General features: G+C 34.0%; 1 protein-coding gene across 1 annotated transcript; it reads left to right on the forward strand.

The window, feature by feature from the left end:
• The first annotated feature begins 341 nt into the window (after positions 1-341).
• On the forward strand, positions 342-6110 carry LOC121116361 (uncharacterized). Its single transcript, XM_040710606.2, has 2 exons — positions 342-678; positions 1906-6110. The coding sequence occupies exon 2, from the start codon at positions 1921-1923 to the stop codon at positions 6091-6093; it is 4173 nt and encodes a 1390-aa protein (XP_040566540.1). The 5' UTR covers positions 342-678; positions 1906-1920; the 3' UTR covers positions 6094-6110.
• The last annotated feature ends 16578 nt before the right edge of the window (positions 6111-22688 follow it).

Consider the following 22688-nt stretch of genomic DNA (forward strand, 5'->3'; position numbering starts at 1 on the left):
TGGAAGGGAATTCGAGGGAGGGGGAATTCGACGACGTTTCTTCTCTTCTTCCCAGTTTTTTTTTTTATATTTAACTCCTTATATTATATGTATTTTCAAAAGTAGAAAAAAAAAAAATACTATACACATATATGTATAATATTATTATTCTATAGTATTATAATAAAGAAGGAGCGCGCTCCTTCGGGTAGGCTTTTAATTTTATTGTTATTATTATTATTTCATTTTGAAAACAGCGCTGGCCGCGTTTTTTTTTTTTTTTTCATATTTTTAAAAAGCTGCTGCCGCCTTCTCAAAAAAAAAAAAAAAAAAAAAAATGTATTATTTTACTTACGTAGCGTTCAGTTAAAAGATTTACTCTTGACTGAAAAGAACGGAAATTAATATTATTATTACACATAGTAGTCATTTAAAATAAAATTGAATAAATAATAATATAATTTCTCTCTCTTATTAGAGACAAATAATTTGACAACTTTTTTTGACTATTCCGTTGTGTGTTGTGTTTTTCCTTACAAACAAGGACTCATTGCAATAAAAGTGACAGGTATCCCAATTTGCAAATTTTCAAAAGTCAGAGACCGGGAAATTGGATCAAAGTGGAGAAATAGGGCAAAGAACACTCCTTTCTGAGTTTAGGATTAGAAGGCAGCATTATTTCGGAACGGAGGATTCAGTGTAAGTCAAACCTTTATTCACATTTAAAAAGATCTTCTCCCTACGTAGACACTTGATCTAAATACCTCAAAGTATACATATATCCCCTCCTATTCAAGGCCTCCCTATTGAGGATTATGGAGTAGAGTCAAGCCGCCATGAAATGACTAACAATTATGATTTTCTCTTTTAATTTGATTTTTTTTTTAATCATTGATGTAAAATCATAAATAAATAAATACTGAATTGTATGCAATTTCCTTCAAGTACTCTGCGTGTCGAGGGAAGAAGAGTTAGAGCAGTCCAAGTACCCACCTGCCTATTCCTCATATAACTAACCAAGAATAACCAAAATAAGACCATGGTACGCTCCCTCGTACTACCTATGTCGTTGTTCCCCTGCTCCTGGGTTGCGTACCTAGAATAATGATAAGGAGTGTGGTTATGCCTCGTACACCTTTCAATTTTTTTTCTTCTTTTTTTTAATATTAAAATCATAAAGAAAAAATAATAAATGTTCAATTTTTATTTATGATTTGGGAAATATTAGTTTTTTTTCTTTCTTTGTGTGTGTTTGACGAAGAATCTCAAGTGTTCTTTAGTAAGAACCATAATTTATGGACAATCTCTCCTCCATTTCCGCCTCACCAACTTTCAGAGCAGATCCTCTACAAAGGCCTTTATTATAGGTATCCGTATTTTTGAGGTACTTGTCTAAATAAAAAAAGTAGAAAATTATGACTATCAATAATCATTTTTAATATCATGTTCTTCAACATTAAGAAGGAGCAGGAAGGGGGGGGGCAGGTTTATTGGTTGGTTGTTGTGTTTTTGAATACAATGTATGTATTATTATGTAGAAGTAGTAGTAGTTAGTTTGTTAGAGTCTTCTTGCAGGTAAATACCTTTTTAAACACATGTTTTGTGTGTTCTTATTCATTACGTCATTATATAAAAATTAATAACAAAATTTTTTCGTCAATTAATAATATGTGTATTATTTCTTGACTATTTCTGCCTACAATTATTAATAAAGGACGTACGTTTGTTTACGTTGTTGTTCGTTCTTTCCTTACTTGAGTGTAGAGTGCTCATTTTTTGTTTTTTCCCCTCTCTTCTTTCCACCTACCTGTTTTTTGTTTATTATTTGTGAATACATTTCTTGCCTCTGGGGATTATAACTTTTGATGATCCCTTTATTTCAAGTCCAATGTATTTATGTAATTTTTTGTTTTATTTCAATTCCAGATTTTCTATACTGCGATGGCCTCAGCGGCCTTACCACCGACTCACCCTCCACCCCCGCCATCGCACAATACCCCACCAGAGTCTCCCTTGGGCAGAATGAACCATCATCATCAATTTTTCAATAACATTCGAGGAAGTCAGCCACCCTCTGGATCTGGAGGATCCTGTTCTACTCCACCTATGATGACCTCCTCTTCAACTGGTGGATCTTCTTCCTCAAATAATAATAATAACAATAATGAACTTGACTCTTATGGAACCTATAACCCCGGTTCGGATCCCTACTATCAAGAGGCCTCTGCTACGTCTGGCTCCAATTCCTGTGATGAAGAAGAGCTTCCCCCTGGTTCCAAACGTTCTCTAAATGGAGGTATCTCCTCTCTCCCCTTCAATTCCTCGAGTAAAAAGAGACGTAAGCAATCTAATCCACTCCGTCTTGGACTTGAACTCTCCTCCAATGAGGATAACCAAAGAGATAGAGAGGCTGAAGAAGATACTCGACGGTACTCCACAGAGGAAGAAGAAGGAGAGGATCGTTCACGTATTACTTGTCGACCCTCGTCCTCTGGAGATAGTCCTCTCAATCTCTCATCAGGTTCATCCTCTAACAACAATAACAATAGTAGCCAAAGAGAGCCTGGAGAAAAAGTCCCCTCACTCCGTGTTCTTGGTCCAGAACTCATGTCCTCTCCAGAGTTTGAGTCCGGAGAGCTTATATCAAAACTGAGCGGACTTCCTCCGAATTGCAGCGCTGCTGCGACAGCAACAAGTCTATATCAAGCTGCGGCTGCTGGCATGCTCCCTTTTGGCCTTGGAGGACCCTTTCCTTTCCCTTTTCCTCCTAAATCTGGCCTGGGCTCCCCCGGAGGAGCGGGAGTGCCTCGTAGCTCTCAAATCTTTAACCCTGAGGCCTACTGCGAGCTCTGCAACAAAGAATTTTGTAACAAGTATTTCCTCAAGACCCACAAGGCCAACAAGCACGGCATCTACACAGATCCACTGCCAAATTCTTCCTCAGGGCAAAGTCCGTCCGCTTCTGAGATTACTAATTCATCGACTTCATCTGTTATGGCCAATAATTCAACACAGCATCATCACAACTCAACCTCCTCCTCTTCAAACATCAACAGCACGAACAACAATTCGAGCTCCAATACCAAGAGCCTCCAGTTTTCTCATCATCCTCCTCCACCTCCTTCTCATCATCACCCTCACTCCAGTCATCCTCACTCCTCCTCAAGTCAGCAGTCAACAGGATCTCCTTTTTCTGGAGCATTCATTGCGGCCAACATGAGTGGAGCCCTAAGACCTCCTTTTATGCCTCTAAGTCCTCCTAGTCATTCCTCTCCTAGTCCAGCAGGGAAAATGGTGGATGAGGGAAGAGGTGGACCATCCTCACCTGGAGTTCGTTCCAATACATCATCTTCTGCTGCCAATGATAACAATGGAGAACTTAGACGATCCCTTGAGTCCCCTCTAGGACGATTACCACCCAGTGTAGGTGGGGGTACTGGAAATGGAGGAAGCAATGGCGGTAGTTTAAATCCTCTACTCTTTGGAGGAGCCTCCAAGGACCATTCAGACCGAATCCCTGCAAAGAGTTCTTTCTCACAAGACAAACTACGTCAAATGGGTGTCATTAATGCAGATGCCTTTTGTGAAATTTGCTGCAAGGAATTTTGTAACAAATACTTCCTCCGAGTTCACAAGCTGAAAAAACACGGGATCTGTTCTCCAGATTTACCCCCTGAAAAGGTACAAAAAATTCTGAGTCAAATGGCCAAAGAAGCTGGTAAAACGGGACAGCCCCCACCACAATTAGTCAGACCCAATCTACCCTCTTCAGGTGGGGGAGGCTCTTCCCCTTCATCATCCAGTTCCCCTAACAACACCACCACTAACAACAGTATGATCCCTCCTCCCTCTCCTAAATCACCTCGACCCCGGAGTAGCAACACTCCCTCTCTACCTACAGAGACACTCAAAGAGAAAGACGTTATCCACTTGGACGACTCGAGCAGCTCCTATGGTCTTATAAAGAAATGTGAAACAGAGGAGGAAGAAGAAGGAGAGCTCATCAAAAAATCATCTTCAGAGGATCTACAACGACTTCAGTCCATGATCATGGAACTTAACTCTGGGAAGGAAATGCGAAGATCCGAGGATGATGGTTCTAGCATTTGCAAAATATGTTCCAAAGACATGGAGAATAAATTCTTTTTGAGGGCCCATTTGATGAACGAACACGGTATAGGCCTGAATCACGAGGAACATCCCCCTTTTAAAGATTCTTCTCTTCTACATGCTAACCCATTTCTACACAATGGATTCCTTGAGAGCAGTAAGTCCTCCTTGGACTTTACCAACAAATTTCTTCAACAAATGACCAAGGGATTTTCCCAGAGTGAAGAAGAGAGAGCTTACCTGGAGAGAGTCAAGAATGAGCTTGCAGCTTCTGGGGGGTTGAGTCCACGAAAACTCCTGGAGTCAAAGGATCCCAATCGCCGTCCTGCCTCTTTGAGTCGAAGCTACTGCGAAATCTGTAAAAAGGAGCTTTGTAACAAGTACTTTATGAAGACTCATATGATGAAAATGCATGGCATCAATATTGATGGAGGAAGCCCAGGAGGGCCCGGCCTCGGGAGTGTAGGTGGGGGTGTCTCCTGTCACATTTGCAAAAAGGAACTCTGCTCTAAATACTTTCTCAAGGTTCATTTGCAAAATAGTCATGGTCTGAATGAGGATGGACTTCCTGTTGGTAGTGGACAACATTCCATTCATCAGGGATCCTCTGCCATCAAAGAGAATGGAAGTGCATCTAGTCTCTTTCCTAGTCTTTTCCCACCACCTCCTCCTGAGTTCCCTGACAAAGAGTCCACACCCCAGTACTTTAGTCGTCTTCTTGGAGAGCAAAGTGAAAAGTTGAAGCAACAGCAATTTGCGGCTGCCCAACATGACGAGAAGGCCAACAAGGATTCCCCAGGTGATGAGTCTGATAACCCTTTCGTTTGTCCCTTTTGCGGAGAGGACATGAAGGAACTCGTACTTCTCCAGGTCCACATCATTCGAACTCATGGTTCATTTCCCCAACCCTCATCTGAAAACAACAACAGAGGCGGCAACGTCAATGCCTCACCTCCCAGAAGCCTCTTTCATGGATCCTCAAATAACAATAACAGCAACACTCATCCACGCGATGAGGAAGACTATGATGTTAAGGATGTCAGACTCCCTTCCAGAGGTGCATTGGGAGATGAGGATGATGAAGAAGAAAGAAAGAGTATGTCCAAGCTATACAGCCGTGATGAAGCAGATGATGAGGAAGAAGGAGCAAGACGAAAAAGCCCCAAAACACCACCCACAAATCCATCATCTCAGCACCTGAATAATAACAATGAAAATCATCACCTTTTGCATCCTCATAAGCCCTCCCCATCGTCTTCTCTATCCTCCAACAACGACAAGGGACTAATCACTGGAACCTCTCCTCCTGACTTCCCTAACATTGAAATGATTCAACGTCACATGCTCTCAACACAATTTTCTGGACTTATCAATCCACTTCTCTCTGCTGGATTCCCTGCCTTGGCTGGAGGCTCCCTCTCCTTTCCCATTCAAAAGCTCCTGAGTAGCAACTCCAGCAACCATCTCTCTAGAGCCTCATCTCCACCTCAACCAAATGCAAGACCCTCCAACTCAACTCCACCTAACCCTAGTAGTAGCCAAGTTGCAAAGGACTCTTCATCCTCTTCACTGACCTCACGAGGAACAAGACGCCGTCGCTACAAATGCCCCAAATGTAATTCCAAGTTCAAGAAACGAGAGCTCTGTCTCTCACATCTTTCAGAGTCACACGGAGTCTCCATTCGAAGGAAACTCCGGTTCTCTCCCCTCAAAAACAGCGTCGCCAAAAAAAATCATCATCGATCCGAATACGTCCGTCATTTCATGGAGCTCCTTCGATTCCCTACAAGTCGAGCCACACCACGTAGCAAATCTTCAGAGGCACACATCATGCAACCGTTTCTTCTCAAAGCCCCTGGGTCTCCTTCTGGGGATGAAGAAAATTCTGCGGAAGGGCAGGATCTTAAGAACTCTGCTGGATTTGTTCCTTCTCTCATTTATCTCCCTGTTGCAAAACGAGTCTCTGGTCCAATGAGGGTGGCATTTAATCTCATACCTGCCTAAACACAAAAAATACAAAACACAACCAAAACAAATGAATTAGGTAACTCCCCCCTCCCTTGAATGAAAATGTAAAGTTTAAGAATATATAAAAGTCCTTCATTCGTTCTCTGTTCGAGCTCCTCTCTCCTCGTTACTTTTGACAACAGCAGACACTTCACTTAGATTCAATAAGTGATTTTTCTGTATTATATTTTCCGCCAAATCCTACCTCATTTGTCAGAAATCAAGGAAGAGAGACTTCAAAAAGTACCGCAGAACTTTGTTGATGAAAAAATTAATTAATTATATATATAAATATAGTTGACACCCTATAGAGAATGGATTTCCCTTTAAATACAAAAAAAAAATAAATAAATAAATTAATTAAAAATTATTATTAATATAAATATATATAAACTAAATGTCTGTAATATATTTGTAAGTCGATTTTAATTTTTTTGTTATATATACATATAAAGTCTGAAAACCCGAGAGATTATGTAAAAAACAAAGCCCGGAGGCACCCAAATTACCAATCAAGCCAAACCCACCCACTTCTGAACCACCACCAGTTTGTGCCAATCACCACGAAGCAAATGATCTCAATGAAAAAGCAAAACCTAATACGTTTTTTTTTCCTTCTTCATATTTAGTCAAAAATGAGCTAAAATAACACGCGTACAAAGAATTATACCAATGTATACCAAAGATTTTTTTTTTCTCATTCTTATTGCTATACCAAAAAAAAAAAAAAAAATATAATATCCTTTTTACCAGCTTTAAGACCCCTTATCAAATACCCCTTTCACCAAAAAACCCCATCCCAGCCAACATCCCCTCTTCCTCCAGCATCTCTTGGAAAAAGGTTTTTTTATATAATTCTATAAATCAACCATTTATTATTTAATATATTATATAAAATTTATTTATATGTTTTTTGACAGAAAAAAATATATATTATTAAAATAATATACGATATAAATTAGTTGAATATATATACCATACCAAACATGAATGAATAATTATTCATCAATCAATCATTTTTTCGGTTTTTTTCATTTTTTTTTTTTTTTTGCTTACAAGCTTTAGTCCCTCTTTTACAACAACAACAACAAAAAAAAATTAAAAAAAAAAAAATCCGTCAAACCCCTTCATTTTTTCTTTCTTTTTAATGAACACAAAATTTTTATATATTCATTATATAAATACTGGCTATTACATCCACTATTGATATCCAAAGACTGACTTTTTAATCGAAGCATTTTAACTTGGTTTTTTTTTTTTTTTTTTTTTTGAGTTTTATCTCTTCCTTTGTCAGAGAGTTTGTTCATCAATAATATGTTGATTCTTTTGATTTTTTTTTAATATTATATACTTTTTTTTTTCAAGTCCTAATAGGTATTATTATTACATACATACATACAATTAATTAATTATAATCAACATAATTAAACGTCTGACATTTTTAGAATTTACATATAGTATTATTATAATTAATATTTATGAATCTTTAAATTAGTTATGTTTTTTTCTCTCTCTCTCTCTCTCTTTAAGCTTAAGATACTATAAATTGAAATGAAAGAATTATTATAAAATAAATGAGTTAAATTTTCCTGAATTTTAATTATTTATTCATTAGAGCTTTCACTCGTACACAATATTTTGTATTGAACCAATTATGGCCCGAGATTCAAAAAGGGATTTACGTATTTCAACATCTCCTTCTATTGAAAGGACTATCCACAAGTCACAAAATGTGTACTCTTATTCTTTAACAATTTGTGGAGTAGTAAACCAAAGATTAAAGCATAGTAGGCCTGAAATAATAATAAAAAAAAAAACTTTAAAGAAATGATTGTCAAGTTAGATTCAATTTGATAAGAACTCTTTCTATTAAAATGAATTCTTTTTAAATAAAAAAATCATTTATAAGTCTCAAATTTTGACGACTCATATATTAAATGTAATTGGATAAGAAAAGTATCTTTAAAAAAAATAAAAAGTGTATCAAGGCGTTGAGGAAACACTCTTTTTTTAAAATTCAATCCCATGAATAAACCTATAAATATCAATTTTTTTTATAGTACTTCATATTTAAAATAGAAAGTAAAAAACACACTTTCTTGATTATTATGAGCGTTGATAGCAAAAGAAAAAAAATATAAATATTAATAGATAAATAAATCTAAAGTACAATCATAGAGAAATAAATGCGTGGAGACGTCACAAGTTATTATTTTTGATGGCAATTGAGTATTTTGTGGCAAAATAGTAGTAGAATAAAACTAGGATTGCGTAAGGATGTCCCTGGTTTTAAAACAACGCTTGGACGATTCCACGTAAACCCTACTACTCAGGGATTAATTCACACCCTCTGAGTCAATCGAATTTGATCAACATATTGATTGGACAAAAAAACAATATCACAAAAAGAATATAAATAAATAAGTCCAAATGTAAAAATTAACATCCCTAGTTGTCTATTACGCCCTCTTTGTTAAGGGCTGAAAGTTTGATCAAGCTTTATTTTTCTATGGTTACACAACATCTGGGGATATCTTTGTAAATACATGTTCATTGCCCTTATGGATATTTTGTAAGGATTTTTGTAGTGTATAAAGTATGGAAGATTGCAAAAATACCTACATACATATACATTGATACCGGAACCGCTACGAAAAAGTTGCTGTTAGTGTGAGAGTAGAAATTATTTATTTCTTTGCTTGTAAACAAGTGTTTGAGGACAAGTCCCTCCTCCAATGTTTTAATGATATTTCTGACCTTTTCCCCCTACAAATGTGTGTGACTTTACGGATAGATAGATATACATCATCAGAAGAGCTATTAGTCATAATATCTTTACCTACATAAAGGAGGAACATAATTAATACAAAAAAAAAAAAAAAGAAGATGAAGAAGCCGTAGTATATATATATATATATACTATAGTAGTCAATTAATATTAATAAATAATAATAAGAGATTACTTAGTTTGACAATAACAAATTAATATTCATATGTACAGGGTGGTGGTCCTGCGTTAGAGCCCCATAAAAAACAAAGAAGAAAAAATGACTCAGAGACTGTGGCTTGATTTGGAGGATGCCGAAAGTAAACTTTCCCTTGTTCTGAACAACTTGGTGCAAGGACACCTTCTCACTGAGATAACGTCTTCCAGAATAATTTGCCTCTGCGGCTGACTCATTGCAGAGTCTGAAAACTGTATTGGCCTCCCTTTGACCAACCTCTTGATTGCAAAAGTCAAAGTGGCTTCAAAACTGCTCAAAATGGTCTTTCCAACCTTTTTACACAGCACAAAAGGGCCTATTTCTAACTTGGGTAATTATATGAGGTTAAACTGAGGGATAATTTCTTAAAATGGTCTTTCCAACCTTTTTACACACCACAAAAGGGCCTATTTCTAACTTGGGTAATTATATGAGGTTAAACTGAGGGATAATTTCTTAATTCTGGATCACTCTGTCGTATATATATATATATATCTAAAATGTATTTGTAAAAAGAACATAATAACCAGGCAGGAAACCATTTAAGGAGTCAAATACCTTTGTTGTATTTAATAAAAAAGAATAAATATATATAGATTATTGAAAGTATGACATTTTCTTATTTTTTGATTGATCAGCTTTTAACGAGAAAAAAACAAAACAAAACAAAAAACTAAATGATATAAATAAATATTATATATATATTTTTTCTATCAAATAAGAAATCAATAAATTTGAAGAAATAAATAAATAAAACTGGGAAACTGCTTTCTTTTTCTTTTCGTGTTGTTATTGCCTCCCTTCTCTCCTTCTATTGGATTTCTTATGTATTTATAATATAATAAAATCCAATAAGATCGGTTAGCAAATAAATACAATAAAAATCTGGGGAAAGAGGGGAAATTTATTTTATTATGACGACGATATAGAATTATGACAAGAACAACAACATCGCCATTTTATCTTCCCTATAAAACATTCAATTTATTTTGTTGATATGATTAACGATATCCTGTATTTACAAGTTGAAGACACACCAAAGAGATGAGGAATGAAAGATCTCATGCAACTCCAGTAATTAGCTAAAACATCATTTAATATCTGCGTATTAAAATGACGGATGTTGTATCTAATTAAATAAAACATTTTAAATGGAATCAATTGCAAATTGATTCCATTTGTTTGGTACAAGCTACAACTTGGTGAGAGATCCAAACTGGTGCACAAGGTATGTATATAAAGGATATCTTGACACGTTCATTGTATCATGCAACCTTTCATACGAAAAGAAACAAGAAAGAAAAAAAAAGGACTCAAAATCAATAGGTAGCTGTTCACAGCTTAAAAGAAGTGAATTTGGAGCATGGCACATCACTAGCTGACAAGAAATACAGTGTTGATTGTTGTGTTGGTGAAGTACTCTGGGGTTTTGATGGTAAGACAATCATTTGATTGTGATATGATTAAATTTTTGAATGTATTTTCTCTCATATTGAAAAATCCATCTTTTTTGAAAAGATGGGAAATAATATTTGACTCTCAAAACTCACTTTTTGCCACTTTGTTGCCTTCATCCCTCTTCAAATTCTGTACATGCATTAAGTTGTGACTTGTATCAACAAATTGTACAAGTTGGAGTAAAATAATGTAATGAATCATTTAGTGTCATGAAGATAAAAGTCCTTATAGATCCCCATATATTAATGATATAAGTTATGACTATTTGATTTGCAATTACTAATTAATATATTTATGATTGACTCCGTCTAACCCAGTAACTGTTCTTGAAGTTTTTGTCATTGATGCATATGGCCTAATCTAGGAGCGACCGTGAATCGAATCTACGTTCAAGAGGATCATTTCTTTTCAGTGTTGATCCATAATTAGAAATTGGTAAATGAAAAGAGTCATAATTAAATAAGGTACTTTAAAAGGTAAGAATTTGATGTCTGAAGAATGTGTTTGTACAGGACATTGCAAGTGATATAATATGAAAAAAATATTTTTTTTCATAGTTTACGGATATTCACTTCAGAACATTCATATCTAAGGGTGCTCTCCCAAATTTATTTTCACCATTTATTAATATATTTTCTTTATTAAATGAGCTTTAAAAATGTCTGACGTAGAGTGTTTATGTACACTTTTTACCTATAGCCATGACTTTCTGTTTTTTTTTTTTTAAATATTTATTTGAATGGTAGAGAAATCAAACCAAGTACTTTTAATCGACTTTCTAAATAACAACTTTATATTTTATTTATATGATTTGTTTAAAAGTGGTTTATTCTTTACTTATAGTTTGTATGTACTATGTGAAATTCATATTATTCAGTCATGCAAAATAACAAACAGACCTTTCTATTTTTCTTTATTTTTAAAAATACATACATACTTTGTTGAGGAAAGAATAACAAAAAGTTTAAAATGCACATACTAAAATGATTAAATATTTACTCATGAACTCAAACAAAAGAATTAAAAAAAAGTATGACGATTCATTTGTTTGAATAATTTGATATTTAATTATTAGTTTTTAACAAAAAAAAAAGAGGAAGGAAAATTAAATATCTATGTATATAAATACAACCCCACCAAAAGACAAATGGTTTCAAGTCCCATGGGCTTTTGTTTAAAAAAAAATTTACAATTTTTTTTTCTTTGGTAAATATTAGAATTGAAGCTTTAAATATTCATGCTTATATATGTAAAACAGAGGCAGCAGGAGATTCCCACTTGACGAATAATTATTTTTTTAAGTTTTATATTTTACATATATACAACAATATATGCTAAATCAATCACTTCTATGAGTAAAACCTGGAAAAACTCGCGTTTTGATCAAAAATATTGAAATTTAAAAAGGAAAAAAAACACATCAAAAAACAACAATAATAAGTGTACAAATAGGCCAAACGAATGTCCAATTACACTATTTTTAGTACAAAGTTAAGCCTGGTAATCTCCACATTGTGAATCAACATAAAACTATACCAAAAGACAAATGATTACAAGTCCCTCGGCTTTCCTTTTAAAAACTTTTTTTTTTCTTTTGTAAATATTAGAATTAAGCACAGTTTAAAATATTCATGGCCAGCCTTTGGAAATAAAATAAATACTTTGATATAAAGGAGTGTATTAAAAAGGAAGGAACCCCCTCAATTATACGAACAATTAGTACTGCATATAATACCTCATTATTGCAAAATATGCTATATCAGAAACAGGGAAACCTCACCTTACAAGTAACATGATTTGTCCTAGCCAAAAATAGGAGAAATAGCTGCTACTATAAGAGTAATTACATCATTTTGCTAAAAACAATAGCCAAATCTTATGAAAGTTTATAAATAGGCTGAGTACAAAGATAATAATTTAATTTTACTACAAAAACAGGTACTTCTCACATGAAAAGATAAAGTTACCTTCCTTTTATCCTTTTACAATATGCATATATTTGCTCTCTAAGAGAGAATGAATGATACTTTTTCAAATAGTCGAATGAGTCACTTGAAAACGTGTCAAAATTACGTTCATTCAATCAAATATAATGTTTTTGTGTATTTTGAATATGACAACATAAAGTAAACAATACAATTACAGATAGAAAATCCTTTTCAACAAACACTATTCCTTTAATTCATTAAAAAGCTGTCACTAATATAAGTAAATTTATATCACTAATTGCACGTATGATAATCTTGATCTCATATTTAGTAAACTTGAATCAAATCTAGCTAAACAATGTAATCAAATAACTACATCAAAATGTCAGTTAAGAAGGTAATTGTCTAATTATCAAATAGAGCACCATAAGATGAAAGGACTTTAGTATCTTGGAGGCCTAGAGTTCTAGTAAATTTAATATTAAAAATATTGTTGTAAATTCACACACATTTCTAAATAAAGTTTTAAGGAAACTTCATCTACTAGCTATAAAATGAAATAAAAAACTGATATTGAATACGCTGTAATTGATGTCTTGTTGTGTTCAAACCTTAATACATTGAAAAACTTCATCGAACGGCTTAAAAAAAACTTGTATTCATAAATATAACTTGAAACCAAAGGGAGTCAGGGATAATTCAATACTAACCATATAAAAAAAAGATGTTGAACATTATTAATTGATCAAGATAAGGATGAGAAAGTTATATTTTTACTAGACAATGATGGTTTAAATCCATAAATATTTGTCAGTTTCTTTTTTTTTTATCCAAAGGCATGATCAATTCACAATTTTCCTCAAGCATTATGAAAAATTAATTAAGTATTCAATAAAGTTTGATTGTTTATTAAAAGTTATTGGACAATTTGTAAAAGAACAATTGCGGAACGGACATTTCGTAATATTTATAATTCATAATATTTAATAAATATGTGAGATTGCATATTTTAATTTAGTTTAAAATAGACATAATTCATATGCCATAACCCTACGTCATATACCGAGAGGTCCATTAAAATATAAACACTTTGAATTTTAAACTTCAACAAGGCATAATTTATTAATTAACAATAGAATTTCAGCAAAATTAATAACTATAAATAGATGTGTGGCTGAGTTCTATGAATAATTCATGTAGCCGCCATGATGGCTTCCAGGTGGCGATGAAAGACCTGTCACCCGCTTCAAATGTATTCATCTGGCATCACATCCCAGCTTAGAGGGCCTCGGTGTTTGGTTCACACACATTTTTTGGGTGCAAAAAAAAAAAAGAGTTCAAAAGAGTCTTGCAACAGAAGAGATGGGTTTGCTTCATTGCTGGTGTCAAAAGCGGCTTCTTTACGCCCAGTTTTTTAAATGCTCTCTTGACAATTTGGTGTGAAATCCCGAGATCTCTTGCATGGGGACTCATGGACTTGAAGAGATTGGTCTGGGCCTTTCTCTTTAACTCTTCTGGGTCCAATTTAACCCATTTGACAAAGCCTTTCTTCTTCTTCAACGTTTCCGACTTGCTGACGGCGTAAATGGTGGTCCTGGAGACGTTGAACTGCTTTGAGTGTGCAAATGAAAACTCGTCAATCATATTCAAGTGTCATTTTCTCGACTTGTACGTAATTAATTATTACTTGTATTAATTATTGAATTTGTTAGTGTTTTAAATAGATTTCAAGGGATCATCCGGTAAATTAATTAATAAGTGTTCTTTTGCAGAATAATATTCATCAAAATTGTATTGATTAATAATCATTATAAAACACAAGAAAGTAGCGTATGATTCGAATGAAGTTCGAATCCTTTACAATTGTAGTACTTTAAATATATTTAATACAATGTTTTCCTTTATCTACAAGGCAATCCTAATTATTTTCCAATTACTCGTCTCTCCATTTTTAAGAACAGTGCACGTCCCCGAAATGATCCCAGTTACCCGGACAATTTGACGAAGGGTTGAAAGGAGATACGTTTAGCTATCATGATTTTTGATCAGATTAATTTGCTGGAAGAGGGCAGGAAATGAAATAAACACATAAATATTTTCGCCCAAATGCCTACTCAAGATCTATTGCCACTTCCAAGAAAGATCAACATCAACAACCCATCGAACGTCACACTAAAACCCTTTCTAATAAAGACATTGTTAAGCTGCTGAATAAATAAATAAACAGACTAACACTAGGTTCTCAACTCCCTTCAACACTAACATAATTTCAAATTATAACTAAATGTCATTAATAATAATAAAAATAAATATAGAGGGGAGTCCCCCCCGACGCGTTAGTTAGTTAGCTCGTTCAATGATATACATTTAACATGTAATTTCTATATATTTTTTAAAACAACCCCTTGTAGAATTAAATATAGGCGATAATAATGGATAAAAAATAAAATGAAGTAAATAATTCATTTAACGACTTTTTATTTCTTATACCCGAAATAACAAAAATAAGAATGAATGGTAGAGAGAAAGTGAGTTTTGTCCTGCTTTCTAATTCAAATTAATGATGTAAATTTGTATTTATTTAAATATACATATGTATATGATTTATAATAAATATTGGCTTTTTTTTAATGAAAAAAAAACAAACAAAAGTGAGAGATATAAGCCAGCCTCTATAAATATCCTCAAACGGTTATTCATTCAGCTGATGATGCCATCATTAAATATATAGGTATAAATAACATAATTAAATTAACGTTCATATGTACGTCAGGTGGTCCCAGCAGGTATTTTTTTTATTTTTAAATAATAACGATCGCAATAATAATAAAAACAACAACAACTAATCATTACGTAGTCAATTATAATAATTATGATTTCCGGAAGTTGCTGTTTCGAACCATCATCCATTAGTACAATCATATAGTAAGGAAGGTCTGGTGGATGAACTTTTTTTTTTTTTACAAATATCCACACCATAAGTTTTTGTTTTGATTCGAGTTATACATATCAAATTAGAGTTTTTGACATTACTTTATATTGCAATGTATTGCATGGATATAAACATCTGAGCAATGTGCATTAATACCAATTATATGTCTTCTTTTTGACTTGTTTTCCTCTGTAGTTGTAAAAAAAAAAGAAAAAAGACTCCTTCCCTCGGCATCTAAGTTGCACGAATGGACTTCAAGGCGTAATTTAGAGTAGACTATTTTGAGTTTAGTTTAGTTTGGAAAAGTTTACAAGAGTCTACTCTTCGAGTTTGAGTTCCAATCCAACACTACCATTACACAGGATATTTTGCAACCGTGTGTTAGACAAATGGCAAACCGGAAATGATTTTTATAGCAACAACAACAATAAAAAAAACAAGAAAGCAAGCAAGGGAGAAGAAAAGATCAAGTAATGAAAAGATAAGAAGTGGAGGGGGAAGTAGGAAGGAAAAGAAGGAACGGAAAAGAAGTGAATGCACTTTTTGTTTTTTTTTGTTTCTTGACTCACAAGTGCAACTTTCCTTTTTATTTTTCGGCCATGAATTATTCTTCCTTCTTCTCTCCTGGTTAAGACCTAGAGAAGGAAAATATGAAGGCTTCTTCTTCTTCTCTAAGCCCCCACGAGTGATGATAATATATTTTTTTTGTTTACGTAACAACACACGTTGGATGCAGTGAGCAATCAGAGGGGGGAATCAATAGTGGGCTGTTGTTTCTACATTTGGTTCCAAAGAATCTAATAAGTTTAAATTATATGGTGTACCCTGCGTTCTTCATACTTAAGAAATCTTTTTCCAGAACTTTTTTGTTAGATAATAAAATAAAATAGTCCATTATTTTGATGGTTTTCTTGAGTTCACTATGAAATAGCTTTCAAGTCCCGAGTCGTAGCGATCAAGTCCAAGTAAAAAACCGAGTCTTTTTTCTTTTTTTTAACAAATAAAGAATGATATAAAACGTATTAAATTGACAGAATAGAGATACAGGAAGGAATGAGGGGCAGGTGTTTATTGTAGACAGACAGACCAAATAACTTCAAAAGTGTTTATTTTAATAAGAGAGAATTACGATGTATGCCATTTTTATGATTCACCTCTCAAAATATCAGATAATCTACGGCACGTAGAATATCCCCATGGTCCCTTGGACACATGTTTTAATGCTCAGCATCTTTTGATGTCTTTGTGGAGAAAAGGCTTGGGTATTATTAGGAAGTATTGTTGCTGAGTAACATACATTTTAATTCCCGGAGAAGCAAGGGTGAAATTCGCTTTTGTAGCTTATTGGGACAAAAGTTTGACCAATAAACAGGAAATAGATTTAACAAGTACTTCATTCTTTAATTAAAACCTTGAAAAATGGATTTACATATTTAAATTAAACCGCGATAAACTTACTGGCATAATTAGGTCCATTGGGCCCATTGCTAAGCTATGGTTTCGTGGATATATATATATATATTATAAAATAAAATATAATACGGACTTCATTTAATGCTTAGAGTTACAAACAAAGTATGAAGGGGAAGTAAGACCCATTTAAAAAATGGATCCAATAGACGAAGTGGTATTTAAAGGGCCCCTAAAGCCTTCCCTTTAAAACTACCCAGCCTTGTAAAAGGAAACATCCGGAATACATATTCAAATTAAACGTTAGATTCAATACATTATAATTCCTGGAAAAGCATTTAATTCCAAATAATTCCCTTAGACTGTGGTTTGAAAAATGCAAAGAAATTATGTTACAAAACTATCCAGACCGAACATGGACCGAATTAGTCTGATATTACAAACATAGTAACAGTATTAGATCGGTCTAGGATTTCTAGCCCAACACCCAGAACTAGTTTTTATATAATATACGAGGATGGTCAGAAAGAAAGTTTCAACGTGAAGATGCATCACTTTTTAATAAAAGTTGGTCACAGCTATCTAGCATTTGTTGAACGTTACTCACTACATTTTCAGCCATTTTGTTGTTGCTATGTAATAGTTGTTTAAGTGAGTTGATGTGGGGGTTTTAGTTCACACCAAAATTCTGATTTTTCCAACAAAGTTGTAGACGGAATGGGTTATAGAGATGGAAGGATGGCTGGGAGAAGTAATGAATTTACATAACAAATGCACCTTCAAAATGGCTGAAATTTTGGTGGGTAACTCTCAACAAATACTAGTTAGATAGATGTGAATAGCTTTTATTTAAAAGACCTGTCCTCTTTACCTAAAGGTCGGAAGCTTTTCATAGCATACTCGTATATCAGAAGCGTCTGCAGGGATCCCCCCCCAAGGATTTGTTTTCTATGAAAAAGGTCATTATGAAAAAAAAAATCGATTTCTCTAATAAAAAAGGTTAATCGAGGCAATTTTTGTTTTGTTTTAGGATTTCTTTTCATTGTCAAAATGTCAAATAAAGCCCTCCGAAGGCCCCTGTACCACCATATATATGCAAATATGTGTAAAAATATAATATCTATCTCTATATGACGCAGGGTACAAGATAGAAAGAGAGAACCAGGGAGTGGGAGAGAAACATCCCTACCGTCATCACCACAGAACATAAACAGCACAATACATTATAGAGAAAGGGTTTCAAATACATGTATATATATATATATTTATAAGTGAATATACAAACGCGCCCTCTGGTGGGCTATTAGCTACCTATATCTATGTAAATAAGTGTTTCCCTCAATTGGAAAAGGTTTTATTTCTTCTCCCTTTTGTAAAAGTAGAGCTCTTGAAATTATTATTACTTTTAAAGGATATATATGTATGTAGAATTTATCGAATTATAATCGATATATCGATTATCAATTTATAGAGGAGAAAGAAAGAATGTAAAAAAATAAATATTATTTTTTACTTAACTTATTACGTTTTTTTTATTTTTTATTTTACTTTTTTTTTTTGCCTTTCTTTTTAGCCAATATTCACATTCAGCAATTTGAATTGTTCTTACCCCTATTAATATTGTTATATAAATAAATATGTACTAAAAATATACTTATAAAATTGTAATAACAAGGAAAAATCGGGGATTTGTGGGATATTACGTCATCATGTCTACAAATATTTCTACTACTCCTCTCCTCTTCCTTCATTTCCTCCCTTCCCCTCCAGCACAATCATTTTATATTACTCATAATTTTTGAGTCCTTTTTTTTCATACTCTACGCCTATACAACTTGTATAATCAGATTGTACAAGTTGCAATTCCTACGCTTCATAATGCGTTATTCAATTTCAACATGAGTCATTTTAAATATAAACACCTATTTCATGCCATCATTTCATTTGGATCCATTCAAGCCACATATGCTTGATGTATTTACAAGTATGTGGTTTTTCGTACGATGTTCTTCAGAATAAGAATTTACCTTTGATTAATTTTCATCAAACGAGTCAAAAATTAGAGCATCGAACATCTACAGAGCCTTCAATCAATGAGGTATCTTCATCACAAGTAGTGTGATGTGGGTTCTCATTGAGGAGGACTCAGGACCCCAGTCCTGTCTACTACAGTCTTGCTTCCGTCGGTTTGGTCTTTCATGACGTCACTCAACTTTATTTCTTCTTATTTTGGTCGTCTGAAAGACGGGTCCCAAGGACTGGGCTTGAGGGTACCGAATAAATATGGACTATCACACAACAGTAATCAAAAGTATTCTGAATTCTTCATTTAAAATGCTTGTCTTCATGTGTTGTTATCAAATTTTTCAAACTAGATTACATGTAACAGTTACAATTTGTACAAAGGATAGATGTACAAGTTACAATTTATACAAAGGATCTATGTAACAACACAATTATTTGATATTTGCTCTCATATTTGTTTCTTAAAGAAGTAGGCACCCTATGTTTTTGACTTTCTTTGCTTCAAACATATGTCTTTTCACGTCGAATCTTAAATTTCTCCTCCTTTCAAGAAAGTTTATAATATTATTATTATTATTTGAAACAAGAATTTGATGCATAAAATCCCCCCTCCTCCCCCCGATGTATTCAGCGTCGTCATTTTCCCCTTCCCTCTGAGAAAACGCCTTACCCACAATCCCCCAATCCCTTACTATCGCCAAATCCGCCTCTCTTTCATAGTAGTTGTAAATTTATTATTAATTTTTTTTTTTTTTAAAGCGTCAGCATCAATGGAATTTGAATTCAGGGAGGAGCGCGCGTCTTGGAAGAAGGGACAACCAGCAATGAACTTTTTTTTTTACTTCAAAGAAATAAGAAAAGGAAGACGAGGCTTTCTTAAAATATCTTCTAGAGCTATACAGCTCCTACATAAAAAATATCCCATTTCCCGAATTATAATTTGAATATTCTACAAAGAAATTTAATAAGGAAAGGGGGGAGATAGTTTTCCCCCCATAGGGATGGTTATTCCAGTAAAAAATGCGGGGAACGTGTCTAGTTCGTTTTTGTGAAAAAACAACCTCTTGTATAGAAAGCGTTTGTTGGAGGATGTGGGTATCTATTATTTATTTTAAAAGTCATGCATATAGAATCATATTAGATCAATACAAAAACTAGATTATTTTTTTAAATCGAAACAAATTGAATTTGTCCTATAGGAAGTGATATACTTGTGGACAAACCTGCAATCCAGTCCATCAAAAACCATTGAGTTTGTCTCTAAATATAACTACAACACTTTTGAGTTGACAAATGTGTGGTATGAAATCCGAGTGGTCCATTAAAGTCTGAGCATTTTGAATTTTAAATTTCAACAAAATATAATTTATTAATTAACGATAGAATTTCAACAAAATGAATACTAAATATAAATAGATGTGTGTGTTGAGCTCTCTAAATCACTAATGTAGAAGTCTTTAGAGACAAAGATCCCTTCCAGGTGGGGGCGAAAGGCCTGGCACACGCTGCGGATGTATTCCTCTGAAGTGGCGTCCAGCGCTGGCTGACAGTGGCTTTGGGGGAAAAATAACTCTAAATACTCATAGAAAAGGGTCTTGGGACGGAGGAGATGGGTTCCTTTCATTCCTGGTGTCAAAAGATGCCTCTCTACCCTCACAAGGCGCTTTCCACTCGCATTTTGATATCTCGTTGGATAGTTGTCTGTTGTGAAAACCCGAGATCCCTTGCATGGGCCCTCATATACTTACGGAGAATTGGCTGGGCTATTTTCGTTAACTCATCTAGGTCCAGTTTTGCTGGTGTCAAAAGTTTTGGACTTGCGTGGTTCTGAAGACGCCCAACTTCTTGGAGTGCGAGAATGGAAAGTTTCATTTTCTCGAATTGTACGTAAGCTAAAGAGGTCAGGTGTGTGTTGTTTTGTCACTAATTGCTTATGTTTTAATATATCGAAATATAAATTCATTTCAATTACTCAACTTTAATTAATTATTGAATTTAGTAAGTGTTCGAATTTAAAAAAGGACCACCATGTATATAATTGATTGCAAAGGACTAAGATCTTTTACACTAATTGAAAATGAATTGCTCAAGTGTTTCAAATCATTTAATATAATATATATATGGGTGATAGACCAAACGGTTTAATTGAAATCATTCGGTCAAAAAATTGAAGAAAAAAAAAAGTATATATTAAGTAAAGTTGCATAAATTTAATAAGATTCTGATTATTCATGAAAGAAAATAATAACATGATTTCAAAAAGAAGAATTTCCTCACACAGAATATGGTGTTCCAGAAGGATGGTGCTCCTGTAACGGCGTCCAAAAAGGCCCACAAGTGGTTGGAGGACCACTTACCTCTCTGGCCAAAGAAAATTTATCCTCTACTCACTAGATCCCACCCATTGGACTTTACTTTTTGGGTGCATGTTGAGCCCAAGGCCTGCACCGTCCGTAACCCAAATATCAACAGCCTCAAGAAAACCGTGAACCAGCACCTGGATGCCATGTCTAAGGACTACATCTGTAATTAGTACAAGACCTTCCATGGCCACCTCAAAGTCATTATTGCTGCCAAAGGGCCTTTGGCATACCCTATTACAACTGGTTGCTGAAATACATCTGGATAAAGTTCTAGATTAAAAATGTAACGATTTTTCTGCTGAACCCGGTAAATGCTCTAGAAGACCATTTTAAGAGTCATTCTCTACAACCTGGCTATGAAATACTACATTTACTTAACCAAATGTAGATTTTCGTCTTCTGCGAATTCGTTGAAAATGCGGGGAACGTATATTGCTCGTATTCTATTGCGTGAACATAAAAACAATCTTGGACAAATATTCAGAAAAGCAGAAAATCCCATTTCCTATTTCATACACATATAGATACAAGTCAATATTTAATAGACATGTTTGAGTTAAATTAGGTTTCGTATTCAAATTTGTGGGATGAGATATGATAGTTAAAGGGGTATTTGATTTAAGTGACTTAAATTGGCCTTTCCTATAAAAAAGGTTAGTTTCTAATTCTTTCAAAGTGATGTTGGGTAATTGCCACTTTTCGGTGACATTTGAGGCGCCTCTGAAGGGCTAATAAGAATAATTTGTATAGAGAAATAGGAGATAGTTTGTAGAAGACTCCAGACACCAATTTTGTTAAAAACCATTATGGCTTGCTTTTATGATGACAGGCTCTGGAAAATCATATTGAGAGCATGGGGTAATCATGTTAATGTACATTCAATTCCACCATCCAAATGATGAAGAAATACTTTTGCATGATGATCCAATTGCAATAAAGCGAGAAACGTGTATGACTCGTTTTTAATCAAAAAAAATAATTACATTTTTAATATGTAGGACTTGACAATCAATTTGAGAGTACAACTAAAACATCGTTACCTTTTGACCCAGGCAACCTTTCCTGGGGAAGAAACAGAAAAAAGGCTTAATATCCCTTGTTAGTTAGCCCAATCATAGTCCCAACCATGGAATTCTTTTTCAATCATTCTAGGTAATTGTTCAAAACACCTCAACAAGAGCTCATTCTAATTCAAATAATCAACTTTCAAAATACTGAGTAGGATAAAATTTGCAGACAAGTTATAGCGTACAAAAAATAGCAATACTTTTAGGAAGGTTCACCTTTGAGAAATGTAGGAAGGCTTTTGTTATGGTTATCCACTAAAAATGCTGGATACGTGCATTACTCGTTCTGATAAAAAAATTGTAGGACTAGAAAGGCATTCAGGGGCGCCTGCAGGATTATATATATATATATTTTATTTTTGAGCGGGGAGGGGTCTTGTTTTTTGGTTTTTTTAAAAAAATAATCCAAAAATTATAATTTTTCG

Source organism: Lepeophtheirus salmonis, chromosome 4 (assembly GCF_016086655.4).
Source record: "Lepeophtheirus salmonis chromosome 4, UVic_Lsal_1.4, whole genome shotgun sequence".
Lineage (NCBI taxonomy): Eukaryota > Metazoa > Arthropoda > Copepoda > Siphonostomatoida > Caligidae > Lepeophtheirus > Lepeophtheirus salmonis.

Bases quoted from the DNA above. Each gene is read 5' to 3' on its own strand.
- LOC121116361 (XM_040710606.2), top strand. From the start codon at position 1,921: ATGGCCTCAGCGGCCTTACCACCGACTCACCCTCCACCCCCGCCATCG.